The sequence below is a fragment of the Centroberyx gerrardi genome, chromosome 8, assembly GCF_048128805.1.
Source record: "Centroberyx gerrardi isolate f3 chromosome 8, fCenGer3.hap1.cur.20231027, whole genome shotgun sequence".
Lineage (NCBI taxonomy): Eukaryota > Metazoa > Chordata > Actinopteri > Beryciformes > Berycidae > Centroberyx > Centroberyx gerrardi.
In genome coordinates, this window is record NC_136004.1 from 19,127,677 (window position 1) to 19,141,173 (window position 13,497).

Below are 13,497 nucleotides of genomic sequence, written 5' to 3' on the forward strand. Positions count from 1 at the left end.
TCCCGCTTTGGTAGAAAGTTCTTTATGTTCAACAAAGGTCAGGAATTGTCAAGGGCTGCATTTCTGCTCACAAAAGACAAGAGCTATAAACGCATGTCGAGTCGAAGGCAATTTTATATCTAGAAAAATTCAACATTGGTACCATCAGTCAAATGCCTATTGAATTGGATGAGAATTTCCTTTCTATCAACTCTAATTCTATGTGTGGCTACACCGTTGTCATGGTGAAGAATATGACAAATGTTGTTGATACTTCGGCGTCATCAATCTGCGTGGACAAAGTCCTCAATTGATCATACACACGATATTTTCAAAGGTAAATTAGTTAGTAAATGTAAATATAGCATAAAATTGCATTCGCAAACTCATTGCAATTTTGTATTTTCACGAGGTGGAAATGTTTTGTCGGTGATAACGTTGGCGCATGAGCGCAACAACAGAGCGGGATCTCGTCGAGATTATCTAAATATAACGCTAGTTAACAAGAGCCATTTGCGCTAGTTAACTAACGTTAGTAAACAAAGGAGAATACGGTCGGTGCTAGCCATATACTCTCAGGAAATTGCAAATTATTTGCTATCTTGGTAGAAATATTAAGTAACAAATATTCAGTTCAGTCATTGTGTGGAAATTCCGTCTATTAATCTGTTTGTTTATATTGTTAGCTGGTATCGTAACTGTCAATTTCTCATGGTTAATTTAAGCAGCTTCTGATGTGTGAAGGACCTTCAAGGATATCTGGGCCAATCCCCCCGGATCCCTCTCTTTTCCCCGAGTACTACAGACGACCTGTCTCTGGTAAGGTGCAGCGGTGCTTTGGACTGTTAATCTGCTCTAAGAAGAACCATTGTTATCCGTGTTGTTATTGGAGTGTCTCTGTCTGGGTCAGTTGTGTATCAGACATACTGAGGAGTAACATGGCACTACACACTCTTCATTTAAAAATGAACGTTTTATAGTAAAGTGAAATTTACAATATCAGTTTGGGTGTTTTTTACAGGAGGTGTCCCGATCATTCATTCCTATGAAACCAGTTTATTACAGTAACATCTTTACTGTATGTGTTTGAACACTTGGAGACCTCTTTGTTTTGTGAAGTATGCATTAGCTACAAGCAACATTTCTTAGTTTTCTTTCTTCCTCCAGCCCGTGGCCGCTTGGAGGGAAACACAGATGGGACTTTGGCCCTGCTGTCAGGGCCGCTCGCCCCGGACCCCATGTTGTACCCCGGCTGCTACAGTTCTCGTACCCCTCCCCTTCCCCCCCGCATCAGCCCTAATGCCACCCACATCCTGGAACGAGGACAGAGAGGGGTAGTGGGTGCACTACTCAAACTAGACGGGGTCTCCATCACCCCTAATACCCCTAAACAAAGTAAGTGCAACTGACTTGTCAGTGCTGACTACAGGTTTTATCATCTCTGTAATGCTCTTAAAAGTTGGGCAGTTCTGTTTTGTCTTGAAGGATGGGGTGAGTGTGTCCTCGTTTCCAGTTTTCCAATTTCTGAATGTTGAACATCTATTATCATTATTATTATTATTATTGTTATTCTTTGTTTTTAACAACATAGTTGTGCTCATAGAAAGTCATCCACCTTACATTATCTCCTCCCAGAGGTAGTGATGGAACATCACTCATGTTGCCTGAAAAAGTAATTTAGACAACTTTTGTGACCCTTGCCCTCCAGAACAGCTGGTGCATGACTATGGTCAAGAGAATGTGCGTCGGCTCAGGGAGATCCAGAGGCGCTGCAAAGAGCAGGAGGCTGAGAGAGCACAATCCCGCCCTGTTCCAGTCAAAGCTCTCTGGACCTCCCCAAAATACCAGGATGTCCCATCCAGGGTTATGGCCCAGCTACAGGTGAGGGTTGTGTCTGCGAAACATGGAAGTCCTTGAGTGATTTCCTCTGGTTTTCTTCTAATCCAGTCTCTCCCCTTCATGCAGGAGGCTAGCCCATCTATTAAGCCACAGTGTCAAAACTTCCTGAGGGCCCACTCTAACTACGGGTCTGCTGCCCCGCTCAGACAACATTGCAATGCCTCTCCCTCTGCTTCGCGACGCCCAGCCTCCTGCAATTCTACACAAGACCAGAACCTGCAGGTGAGTATAGCCAATGGATGTTTACTTACAGATACACATTGACATAAACACACAGTAAGATGTAGGATGTTGATTTGAGCACTGGCAAAGAAATCACCTAGCACACTATGAGTTGCATTAGCTCCATACAGTTCTGTCTGTGGATACAGTTACAGATTCAAGGCAAGAGCGTGGACTTTATAAGCTATAATGCACGGGCTGCAAGAAAGACTGTGCTGCGTCGGTCCCAGTCACTGACAAACCTCAAAGAAAAGGCTGTGCCCAGTGCCGTCAAGGGACAAGTGCCTCAGTAGTGAGTATTCCTATACTACATTCACAACCAGCTGCCAAATAATGTAAAAGTAGCCAATTTGGTAGAAACACATGATTTTTCACTACAGGCTGATTTTGGAAAATTTTTCTTGATCCCCTCTCTTAACTACTGTTGTTCTTCTCTGTTCTCTCTCTCACGGACACTCAAACACACACACAGTCTTGAGGAAAGGAAAGAACAGTGGCGTAAGGAGGAGGAGGAGAAGAGGAGGAACGCACCTGATCCGACCATCCCAGCCGGTCACACCCTGATGTCAGAGAGGGAGAGACAGGATACACTGCAGTCCCTTAAAGAGTGTATGCCTCTACAGAGAGCCTTACGCCTTACATTAATCATGACAGCGTTCACTGAGAGGAAGACCTGCTGAGTAATCATTCATTGGCCTCTCTGACTCTGTTCTGTCTCGTTTCTCCTCAGCCCACCGGTCGCTGGTGAGGGAGCTGCTGTCTCTGCCGGTCAGAGCAGACACTCTGAGCGTTCGATCACGTCGCGCTCAACTTGATCGCAGACTCTCTGAAATGGAGGAGGCCATCAAGATCTTCTCCAGGGACAAAGTATATATCAAAACAGATTCCTAACAGGCAGACCTGGGTCTTGTACAAACATCTGTTGAATCAAGATTCCTTTTTGTTTTGTAGTCATTTTATATAACATTACCTTGAAGTTTGTATATAGCTGATGTATTATCTTGCATAAGGCCATCTGTTCAGGCTACTGAGAGCTAATTACTGACTTGCTACTTGCTACTGAATATCTAACCTTCCCTTAGAGGAAAAATGTACTGTAAACCAAACAGTAAACCATGAGGTCCCTGAACTGGTTCAGAATGAGATCAACATGTATCATTGGTTGAGATGTAATTTTTTTTCTTTGTCTAAAAGTGATTTGTTTTTCAATTACTGCTTATTAATTATAAATATTGTATGATAAAGTCACAGTAGATGTATATTTTTTGAATCCTTGAAAAATAAAGTCAGTATGATGTTCAAGGAGAATCAGACATCTCTAATTCATGTTTTGAATATGTGTACCAATTAATTTCACACACACACACACACACACACCATCAATATATTGCTGAGCACGCAACAAGTAATTTTATTTATTCAGAGTTCATTTTACTATGAAAATTCAAAAGCTAGTTATGCGGATGTCATCACTTTGAGGACCTGTGACGTCTTACGTACGCCCTGCCCCCATAAGTCGTTCGGTCATTGTTTCGCTTGGGCTAACGTTAGCTAATGTGCAAGTTAGCAGCTAAGGCTATAAATAAATGTATTAACTTTTCATACGTGCAAACAAACCCGAGTGAATTCCCGTCACACAGTTGAGAACGCGACAAATCGACGATGAGTAAGAGGAAAGCGCCCCAGGAATCCCTAAATGAAGGGATAACAGACTTTCTAGTCGGTACGTGCAGTGGAGACAGGCGGTTGAGCTGAGCTAACGTTAGCTAGCGTGTCAGCTGTGTTCCGTTGTTAAATGGCCAAGCTTCTCAGCTAACTTAGCATAAAGATAGATGGGTATTTTGCTGACTGACGTAGCTTAAATTGTCCTGTATATGTTAAATAAATCAAAGACATTAAAAGATGCAGTTCTTTGTAGTCACTTCATTAGGCTGGCAAGAGATTCCAAGTTTCTCTGACGCAGACACTGACTGTCCTGTCATTTAAATCCCCTCTGCTTCAGCTGAGTTGGCAGTTTCTAGTGGCAATAAACTACAGACTCAGATACCACCAGTGTGAAAGAAATATTAACAGTCCTATGTTGTTTCACTTTCACCCCCAGAACTGGCCAATTACGAGAAAAATGTCAACAGAGCAATACACAAATACAATGCCTACAGGTAAGCATACTTCCCTTAATTTCAGAGACTCAATTCTCAGCAGTGTTAGTGAGGTGTCCTTTGTGGAGGGGTGTGGGTTTGATGACTGTTCACACAATAACATTTAAGAAGGAACACATTCTCTAGTCCATGGCAAGAAAATTACTCTGTAAAATACATCCAGAGGCCCGTCCGTATGCATGGAAAATACAGACAAAACATTGAATATCTCACATTTTCCATTAGGGTGCCCGAGGGAAACTTGGGTGGGGCTATCTAAGAGTTTAATGAGCAGGGGAAATCCTGAAAGTACTTTGTCCCACCTTGTAATAACTGGAATTCAGCAGAAACAATTTATTACCCCATTGTTTTGCATTTATACATAACTTTTCTTGTGTCCTGTCTGTAGGAAAGCAGCATCTACCATTGCCAAGTACCCTCAGAAGATCAAAAGTGGCACAGAGGCTAAAAAACTGGTGTGTACACTGAATATAATTTCAATGCCTTTAGTAGCTGGCTTTGTAGTTAGAGCATTTGCCAAGTACTTACAGGAATGAATCATTTTACTCTCTCAAGTACAATTCATGTACAGGAATATGACTTGGTGACATTGGTGCTGAGACATAGTGACAGCTTATGTAGTAAGTACATAATGTCACACAGCAGTGCAGGGTGCAGGGACAACACAACACAACAGGACTTCACATTCAGTAAATGAGTAGTTTACTAAATGGTAAACGATACATATCATTTGACAAATATTCATTCTGCATTCAAGCAGCATGGCATACAGTACGGTTGCAGCAATAGAAAGAGATTGTGACTGCAGCAGTGCATCAGAACAGTGTGCCTCAAGAAAGTTTAATTGAGGTGGATGAAGTGCATGAGATGATTGCTATGGCTTTTGTGGTGTGGTGCACAAGTACACTAAAAATAGTGCAAGATTGTGTGAACACAGCTGGGTAATAAATAGGGTGTAGTAAACAATACTCAGTACCATAGGGGGAGGTTAGGTGGAATCCAGAGGTTGAGTGGGTGTATGGAGATTGAGTCTTAGGTGGGCTGGATGAGTAGGGTACAAGTCTTAGAAGTAGCTGTTAATGTGGTGGCTGGTCCTGGTCTGAATGGACCAGTACAGTTTTGCAGCAGTACGTTTTGTGATCAGGTGGTCGCCTGGTTGTGTAGGCTTGATGGCAATCCTTCTCGCCCTTTTCTTCACCATGGCACCATGCAGCTCCTTCATGGAAAGCAGCTTACTGCCCATCACTTTTTCAGCAGTGCAGCCAAGCCAATATGTTGGAGCTAATGCTAGGAATAGAAGGAAGCAGAGGACGACTAGACTGTGATGGAGGATGAAGGATGCTTTGGAGCTTTATTGGGTTATCATGATAAGGCAGGAGATATTCTCATCTCATTTGATGGTTTCGGTGGACCTTAGCAACATGAAAGACTCAGCTGGGTTCACATTTATGCCATTAGTGTGCCAAATTGTGTCAGGGAAACAAAGTTTAGATTTTACTCAACCTTCTAAATTCAGTGTTTTTCAGCAAACTGCCTAATGTTGAACTCTGTTAACGCAGCACCATCTGCATTTTACAGAAATTGTATTATAAACTATACATAGAAATTGATCTTTATTACAATAATAATAATAATTATAATAATAATAATGATAATGTGCAACACTAGTTCCCTATCTGTGGTCTACTCTGTTTCCTACTAGAAGCGTGCCATGTTTCATTTTTCAAATTAAAGTCATTAAGGAGTTTTGTCTTCACTTTTTGATACATTTCTTGATACATTTTATGGTGACCTGATCAGATTCACTGTGTCTCATTATAACATCTTAAAAGCCCTCAATGATGATTGAGGGCTTTTAAGGGCTGTTGAACTGGACCTGGACAGATGAGTTGACATTTACTATTTTCAGCTGTTGAAGGAAACGCACCTTTCATTCTGCCTCCTTGGTGATGGAGTGGATGTTAACATTCCATTTCAGTGTGCTGGTGCCCAGAAGCTGGAAATGACTCGAACATCATTTGTCCTCTCAACCACTAACGTGCTTATGTTGCTGTGGTTGTGTGTTATGTGGTGCCCTCCACTGTAGCCTGAAGATGTTTGTCATAGGTTTTTGGCAGTCAACAGCAGTTAGCTACTCTGCATGTCTTACATAATCAGTGCGGATGATAATGTTTAGCACCCTCACGTTGTTTTTCACATTTCAACAGGATGGTGTGGGAGCTAAAATTGCAGAAAAGATTGATGAGTTTCTACAAACGGGCAAGCTACGGAAACTGGAAAAGGTGAGTGTTTGGAAGCATTCATGCCAGACTGTGTCACAATTATGCTTTTAATTATAGTTTTAACTTTCACACATAGAATGATGCAATGCATTTATTTTTTTCTCTAGATTCGAAATGATGACACCAGCTCCTCCATCAATTTCCTTACCAGAGTTACTGGAATTGGGTATGTCTGAGCGTCTAGATTCAAAACCTATTAAATGGATACTCTCAGTCAAATGCTTCATGACTAATTAAAATGCACTTGGTTATCCTATCACTGGCAACACTGACGGTCTAGAGGAATGAATGGGTTGATATTTAGCTTTAGATTAAGCATATAATATTTGTTCTTTATGTAACAAACTGCATCTCTTGGACCTTTCCTTTAGCCCTGCCGCTGCCAGAAAGTTCTTTGAGGAGGGAGTGAAGACACTAGAAGGTTTGTTTTGCAGTTTTAAGTTTCATCTTGCATTACAGTAATTTGATGAAAAGCCACCAGAGAATCTCACATTGTTTCACATACTGTTTAAACCCAGTCCTGGTCTGTGTCAGTATGTCATACATACCATATCTGACATGCATAATCTAAAGCTACAGAAATGTGCAGCATGTATGGGCCTGGCAGTATGACAGTACTGACAGTACCAAGTAACTGTTCTTTGACTGTTTTTGTTGTATTTTTAGATTTGAAAAAGATCGAGCACAAGCTGAACCATCATCAACAGATTGGACTCAAGTGAGTTAGGCTGAATGCTTTTAGATTATTTTATAAGTTTCTACGTATAGGTATACAGTATATAGTCTTACCATGAGCCGCGTTTAACAGATCTTCCTTCTGCTTCCTTCAGGTACTTTGAGGAATTTGAGAAAAGGATTCCACGAGCTGAAATGGAGAAGATGGAGGTGAGCATACATTTTGATTTTTCTGTGTGTGTGTTGGTGTTCAAACAAATCAAAATCAAATCAAATGAGTTTTACCCAGAGTTGTCTTACACTGTGTATTTTCTGTATGCGTTTGTTCAGACTCTGATTCTTAAAGAGTTGAAGAAGGTCGACACAGAATATATCGGAACGATCTGTGGAAGCTACAGGAGAGGTAAAAATTTCCCTTGTAATTTATTTTAATTTGTTTCAGTTCATGACAGCAGCTAAAACTTAAGCACTGGCAATACTGATATTCACATATATTCATATCTTTTTACTTCCATGTCAACAATTGCCAGGTGCTGGATCCAGTGGTGATATTGATATCTTGCTGACCCACCCAGACTTCACCTCTCAGACTGAGAAACAGGTAAGAGTCTCCACTGTGGCTCTGTGACCCTGTGGCAAATGTAGTATTTGCAATGAATTGCATTCTCACTTTTTTATCTTTTTAAAATTATTTTTCTTTCTATTGATCTATTGATCTGTCCTTCTCTTCCAGCCCAAGCTCCTCCATGCAGTGGTAGAGCATTTGGAGTCCATTGGGTTTGTGACAGAGACTCTGTCCAAAGGAGACACCAAGTTCATGGTGAGGCCTCCGTTTTAATTTGCTTCTGTGTGCTAAGCTGTATGTTATTTGATGTGATTGGTAATGCAGTTAGCACAGTAACAAATTCAATACTGCCTTAACTTTGCTCGACCTATGAAGCACATGGCTGTGGTCACGATGTGATGGCTCTTGTTTTTCTAGGGTGTCTGCCAGCTGCAGGAGAGCAGTGAAGATGAGGAAGAGTTCCTTCACAGGCGTATTGATATTAGGTGCCATATTTTATATTGCTCTCAACATTGACATTTAGGTTTTAGGCATTTAGTAGACGCTCTTATACAGAGCAACTTAACAGTGAGTAGGTAGGGGTTCAGTCTCTTGCTCAAGGACACTTTTACATGAACCATGACTATTTTAAGTAACTTTGGTTGCTGAGGGGATCAAACCTGTGATTTTCATGTCACAGGGTCAAGTCACATCTCTACCCACTACACCACCCTGCAGGCCCAGTTACATTTGAATGTACCGTAAATACAGTGAACAGGCATAATTTTATTGTTTCTGTACTTTCTTATCCATCTGTCTCCCTGTCCCATCTCCACAACCCCAAGGTTAATTCCCAACGACCAGTACTACTGCGGTGTTCTGTATTTCACTGGGAGCGACATCTTCAATAAAAACATGAGAACTCATGCTCTGGAGAAAGGCTTCACTCTGAACGAGTACACCATACGACCACTCGGGGTCACTGGTGAGTCGTGGTCAAATGTAAACTCCGCATGTCAGATTTATCAGTGCTGTGCAGGATTCTGGTCCAGCCCAGTATAGCTCCTATCATTAATCCTTAATCAGTCATGCTCATGCTTTCAAATTTTAATATGTGTTGTTATTTGTGCATCTGTTGTAGGAGTGGCAGGGGAGCCTCTGATGGTGGACAGTGAGAGAGACATCTTTGAATACATCCACTATAAATACAGAGAGCCAAAGGACCGCAGCGAGTGAAGCAAAAGAGAGTTTTCAGTTACATATGTATTTGAAGCTACAGTTTACCTGCCAACAAAATCTGAAGCATGTTTATGAATGTGTATGTGTTAGTGTGTCAGTGTTTACATGGCATCATTTTAAAATATCATTCAACTGTTATTTTGAAAAGAAAACAGCTGCCAAAGCTTGTTTTAATTTTTACCATTTTTGGGAATAGCTTTCTTTCTATTTAAATGCAAGTATTTAAATTGTCACCATCAATAGAATTTCAATCATAACACACAATCATGCATCAGAACTGTCAAAGTGTAGTTTTACCCCCAGTTTTAATTCTCCATGGTTGTATTTATTTGAGAAAACTTAAAGGCTCCAGAACTTTTCAACATTACCATGAGAAATATTTTGCAGAAGTATGCAAAGTAATTTTAATAACAATGAAGAACAGTGGTTTATATATACCACTCTTGTGTGTATATACTTTTTAATTGACATACCAAACCTTCACTGTGAAATACCTATACTAGAAACTAGAAATCTTGATTTAGGCATGCTTCTGGTGTTGCCAAATACTTTGCTGTTGCTTTGTTTGTGTACCTTGACAACAGTTGGTGCTGTTGGATCTGGATACAGAAACACTTAGGCACCATGTCGCAGTGGTACTGTTAAGACATAGTTGTGTTACACACACAGACAGCACAGCAGCATCATTGAGTTGTGTTTCCCTACACTCTAACCAGTAGATATTTATCTTTTATCTATGATGTTAAAGTTCATGCATTTCTGATTCAGCCTGGACAAACTGATAAATTGGTTGGTGTACTATTGTTATATTAATATGGGTTAAAAAGAAATGGAGGTTGACACTAACATTTTATCCATTGTTGATGGAATTGATGCTTGATTTATGGCACAATTTCTGATGATATACAATATTTTGGGACAAAATTGACATGATTTTTAGAGACAGCCTACTCGTGTCTCTAAAAGTAAGATTTGAAATTGTGACAATATATTGAGCTCTAAACCTCAGTCAATGATGTGTGAGTAGGACTGTGGGTCATTTCCCTCACACATGCTACTTGTTTTCATGTTTATTAATGTTATACTTCAAGGGAATGTTTTTATTTTAGTATTTAGTGTGGTATGAGTTGATAAGAATGAATGTGTACGCTAGGTCAGGAATCATTTTTGCAGATTCACAGTTCAAGTCCACTGCTATCTGATTGGAAACCTTTGATTTGTGATGTTTGCAGAAATTGTAGTAAGGTTTCCGGTTTCACCTGGTCTGTCAACACCTATTGAAATATAAAAATAATAAAGGTGAACTATCTTTGTTCTGGTTTGAGGTGAGTGAATAAAAGAAAAACAAATGTACATGAAAAAGTATGTGAAATGTGTTATGTGATGTCGTTTTTTGAATATTCAATGAAAAAAGATATGAAAACATAGCCTCACCCTTGACTATTCATTTGTATATTTTGTTGTGTTAAAAAATAGTTCCAAAATGCAATTTGTTTTTTTAGGCTAGATAAAAAGGCACCTCCCATAAAAATGTGTTTATCTTGTGCATCTGCCTGAAAGCTAACAATAGCAGGACTAGGTAACATACCGTTTATAACTGTCATGTTAGCAACACAACAAGTTAGCACTTCTGATGCCTATTAATCAGCTTTATAATGTAGGAAAACAAAATGTTATTTTAGCTCAAAGGAAGATTAGGCTAAATGTAAAATGTATTTGGCACTGTTGCTAACAACGTGTTATATTGGGTTGTGTAAAGAAAAACATGTAACGTTAGCCTATTGGTTTAGCCTATTTTACTTTTATTTTCAATTTTAGTCGCTTCAATAACTTCGAAGATCTAATAACGTTAGAGTCACACTATTATATAATATAATATTATATAACATAACCGTATATTACAATGTTAAATCAAGTGTTCATCTTGAGAAATCAGATGGGAAGAATCGGTACACTATGAAGTGTTCGGTATAAACTTAACATTAACATTGGTATGTATGGTGTTTTTTTCCGTTTTCAGTAGGCCTATATTGGTACGTAATATTGCCTCCTTTAGACAATGAAGTAATTAATACTACTTACTACTACTATTACTACTACTACTACTTTCTGCTGCAAAAGCAGCAGCAAACATCTTTCCTTCTGTTTCTCTGGGTGAAATTGGCTGGCTGTTAGATCCGACCCGATTTGAGTGACGAGCATGAGCAAGTTATTTACAGAGGTTGTCACGGTAACTAGCCTATAACCGCAAGGCATGATGGTTTGAAATAAAATGCAGACAGAAACACCAGAAAAACAGACCAGAACGAGCCAATAGCTGTGTCCTGTGGGTTAGTACCAGCCAATAGGAGGAAGTCAAGACAGCATTCTATGGCAGTTACACACCCACATTACTTTTGTGTCAACCACTTCGCGGGAGTTGACGCTGTAGGAGCAATCGTCTCTTTAAAAGTGGACAAACAATCTACGGACGAATCTTAGGTAAATCAAGGACTTCACATGAAATTAATTACCATAAGATTAATTTATTATCTAGTAAATGTGATCAGAACGATAAAATTTGCGTTTGTGTGAAAGGACAGTGATTTATTTTTTTTTGCTGAGTGAATGAGCTGCAAGCTAACGTTGAGCGTTAACTAACGTTAGTTTGTCAGCTCATTCATTACTGGTGGCGTGGTGTTGATAGCTAGCGATTGCTTTTCTTATAGCTAAAACCTTACTCTACCGTAAAGCCTTAAATATATTAGCAGGGAGACTTTGCATGAATTTATTCATTTTTACATTATTTAACGTTAAAGGAATTGAGTCTTGCGTTTTGCATGTTGCCTATTTGCAGAAATGTAAATGCCCAAGTTAGCCTTCATTTTGCTAGTTGCCGCACAGGTGTGAAGCCCAATTGGATCAGATATTGTCGGGCTCATATTTCATAGGCATTCTTGCTGAAACCTCAAGGAAATTTCTGACGATAATCCTGGATGTCTTGCGTATCCATAGAAACTACGCAGAGCGCGCATCTAGCTAGCCTGGTGCTGATGGAAGTTGTTATGCAACACAAGTAGAAATGGCTAGTTCAATTGGATGTCATGTGTCAGTTATTATGTAACAATAACTTCCATTACTAGCTTGTATGTTGCTGGTTGAAAACATACCTTGTCAGAAGATGGTTTCTCTGCTCTCCATACAAAGATAGTTAGTTGATTGATAAGGACTATTGGGATGCTTAGGGTCTTGTGAGTCGATTGCATTGTTGAATGCGCCTTTGAAGATAAATGCCCCGCTGTGTTTTGGTTTCCCAGGGCAACCATGTCTGACAGAAAGGCAGTGATCAAAAATGCAGATATGTCGGAGGAGATGCAGCAGGACGCTGTGGAGTGTGCCACACAGGCCCTGGAGAAGTACAACATCGAGAAAGACATCGCTGCATACATCAAAAAGGTAATTACTATTCACTCTGCGCTGACGCAACGGAAATCCACCATTCACTTGCACTCACTACTAACTGGACAGCTTAACTGAATATTCTTAAGCCAGTGACTGCCTTCGCAGTGCTTAACTGCCCTGTGATTATCGACCAGTGAGATAATACTAGTTATCAGATATACAGTTAATGTGTTGTATATTTAACATTTGCATCATTCTTACTTTACACACCCAACCTGGTATTTGCAATTGTCTCTACTCTTCCTCAGGAAACTTGTTCTTAGCTACTCTTGGGCAAACTATCCTATAATATCCATATGCCCTCTTTATGGCATCTGGGGGTGGCATTGGAAGAAGTTTTCTTAATAAGATTCATAAATTAATCCACTTTCTGTACAAATCTCTGGTCATGTATCATTGTGATAGAAATTCAGTCTAATGTGAAAAACAGAGAAATGGAGATTGTCTAGCACGCCATCCAACATGTATCTACACAAGTGATTCATCAATACAATGTCTTGTCTGTCTCTGTATCACCCAGGAGTTTGACAAGAAATACAACCCCACCTGGCATTGCATTGTTGGGAGGAACTTTGGCAGCTACGTGACTCACGAGACCAAGCACTTCATCTACTTCTACTTGGGCCAGGTCGCCATTCTGCTGTTCAAGTCCGGCTGAGAGGAATGCTCTCCCTTAACTCCAACTGACCATAAAGTACTGACTGACTCGACAGAGAGGCTCTATCATTCCTGGTCAAGGGGCACCGCCTTTTTCTGTGCTGCTTTCTACTTTGTTCTTATGTTTTTGAGAAAAAAACGTGGCCATGTAAGAGAAAAGAAACATGTATTTATTTTTGTCTTGTTACATTAGACATGTCATTTTTTTAATTAAAGCATAATTGTTTGGCTGTCTGGGTGTTACTTCTAGAGTCGTTATTTCATCACACTGCAGTACTTAACACAAATCATGGAATCAGGATGTTTATAACCAATATATAACGATTTGTTGGTATTGAGATTTACTTATAGATGAAGGCTGACTGTTGCGTGCATTCTGTAATGTAGGAAATATGAAGGA

At 39.9% G+C, this 13,497-nt stretch overlaps 3 protein-coding genes across 3 annotated transcripts; all 3 read left to right on the top strand.

Annotated features, from left to right (window-relative positions):
• The first annotated feature begins 713 nt into the window (after positions 1-713).
• enkd1 (enkurin domain containing 1) lies at positions 714-3,096 on the top strand. Its single transcript, XM_071919954.2, has 8 exons — positions 714-798; positions 1,147-1,374; positions 1,688-1,860; positions 1,945-2,032; positions 2,066-2,100; positions 2,250-2,392; positions 2,573-2,709; positions 2,831-3,096. Exons 1-8 carry the CDS (start codon positions 714-716, stop codon positions 2,989-2,991), a joined length of 1,050 nt encoding a protein of 349 aa, XP_071776055.1. The 3' UTR covers positions 2,992-3,096.
• Positions 3,097-3,630: 534 nt separating this feature from the next.
• polb (polymerase (DNA directed), beta) lies at positions 3,631-10,311 on the top strand. Its single transcript, XM_071919062.2, has 14 exons — positions 3,631-3,823; positions 4,202-4,259; positions 4,648-4,714; positions 6,467-6,541; positions 6,649-6,707; positions 6,913-6,962; positions 7,208-7,259; positions 7,372-7,426; positions 7,547-7,619; positions 7,747-7,817; positions 7,950-8,036; positions 8,199-8,266; positions 8,606-8,745; positions 8,902-10,311. Exons 1-14 carry the CDS (start codon positions 3,763-3,765, stop codon positions 8,994-8,996), a joined length of 1,011 nt encoding a protein of 336 aa, XP_071775163.1. The 5' UTR covers positions 3,631-3,762; the 3' UTR covers positions 8,997-10,311.
• Positions 10,312-11,381: 1,070 nt separating this feature from the next.
• Positions 11,382-13,331, top strand: dynll1 (dynein, light chain, LC8-type 1). Its single transcript, XM_071919119.2, has 3 exons — positions 11,382-11,480; positions 12,296-12,434; positions 12,961-13,331. The coding sequence occupies exons 2-3, from the start codon at positions 12,303-12,305 to the stop codon at positions 13,096-13,098; spliced, it is 270 nt and encodes an 89-aa protein (XP_071775220.1). The 5' UTR covers positions 11,382-11,480; positions 12,296-12,302; the 3' UTR covers positions 13,099-13,331.
• The last annotated feature ends 166 nt before the right edge of the window (positions 13,332-13,497 follow it).

Bases quoted from the DNA above. Each gene is read 5' to 3' on its own strand.
- enkd1 (XM_071919954.2), top strand. From the start codon at position 714: ATGTGTGAAGGACCTTCAAGGATATCTGGGCCAATCCCCCCGGATCCC. The intron at 799-1,146 runs GTAAGGTGCAGC...TTCTTCCTCCAG, and splicing joins CTACAGACGACCTGTCTCTG to CCCGTGGCCGCTTGGAGGGA. The intron at 2,710-2,830 runs GTATGCCTCTAC...GTTTCTCCTCAG, and splicing joins ACTGCAGTCCCTTAAAGAGT to CCCACCGGTCGCTGGTGAGG.
- polb (XM_071919062.2), top strand. From the start codon at position 3,763: ATGAGTAAGAGGAAAGCGCCCCAGGAATCCCTAAATGAAGGGATAACA. The intron at 4,715-6,466 runs GTGTGTACACTG...ACATTTCAACAG, and splicing joins GCACAGAGGCTAAAAAACTG to GATGGTGTGGGAGCTAAAAT. The intron at 8,037-8,198 runs GTGAGGCCTCCG...TTGTTTTTCTAG, and splicing joins AAGGAGACACCAAGTTCATG to GGTGTCTGCCAGCTGCAGGA.
- dynll1 (XM_071919119.2), top strand. From the start codon at position 12,303: ATGTCTGACAGAAAGGCAGTGATCAAAAATGCAGATATGTCGGAGGAG. The intron at 12,435-12,960 runs GTAATTACTATT...TGTATCACCCAG, and splicing joins TCGCTGCATACATCAAAAAG to GAGTTTGACAAGAAATACAA.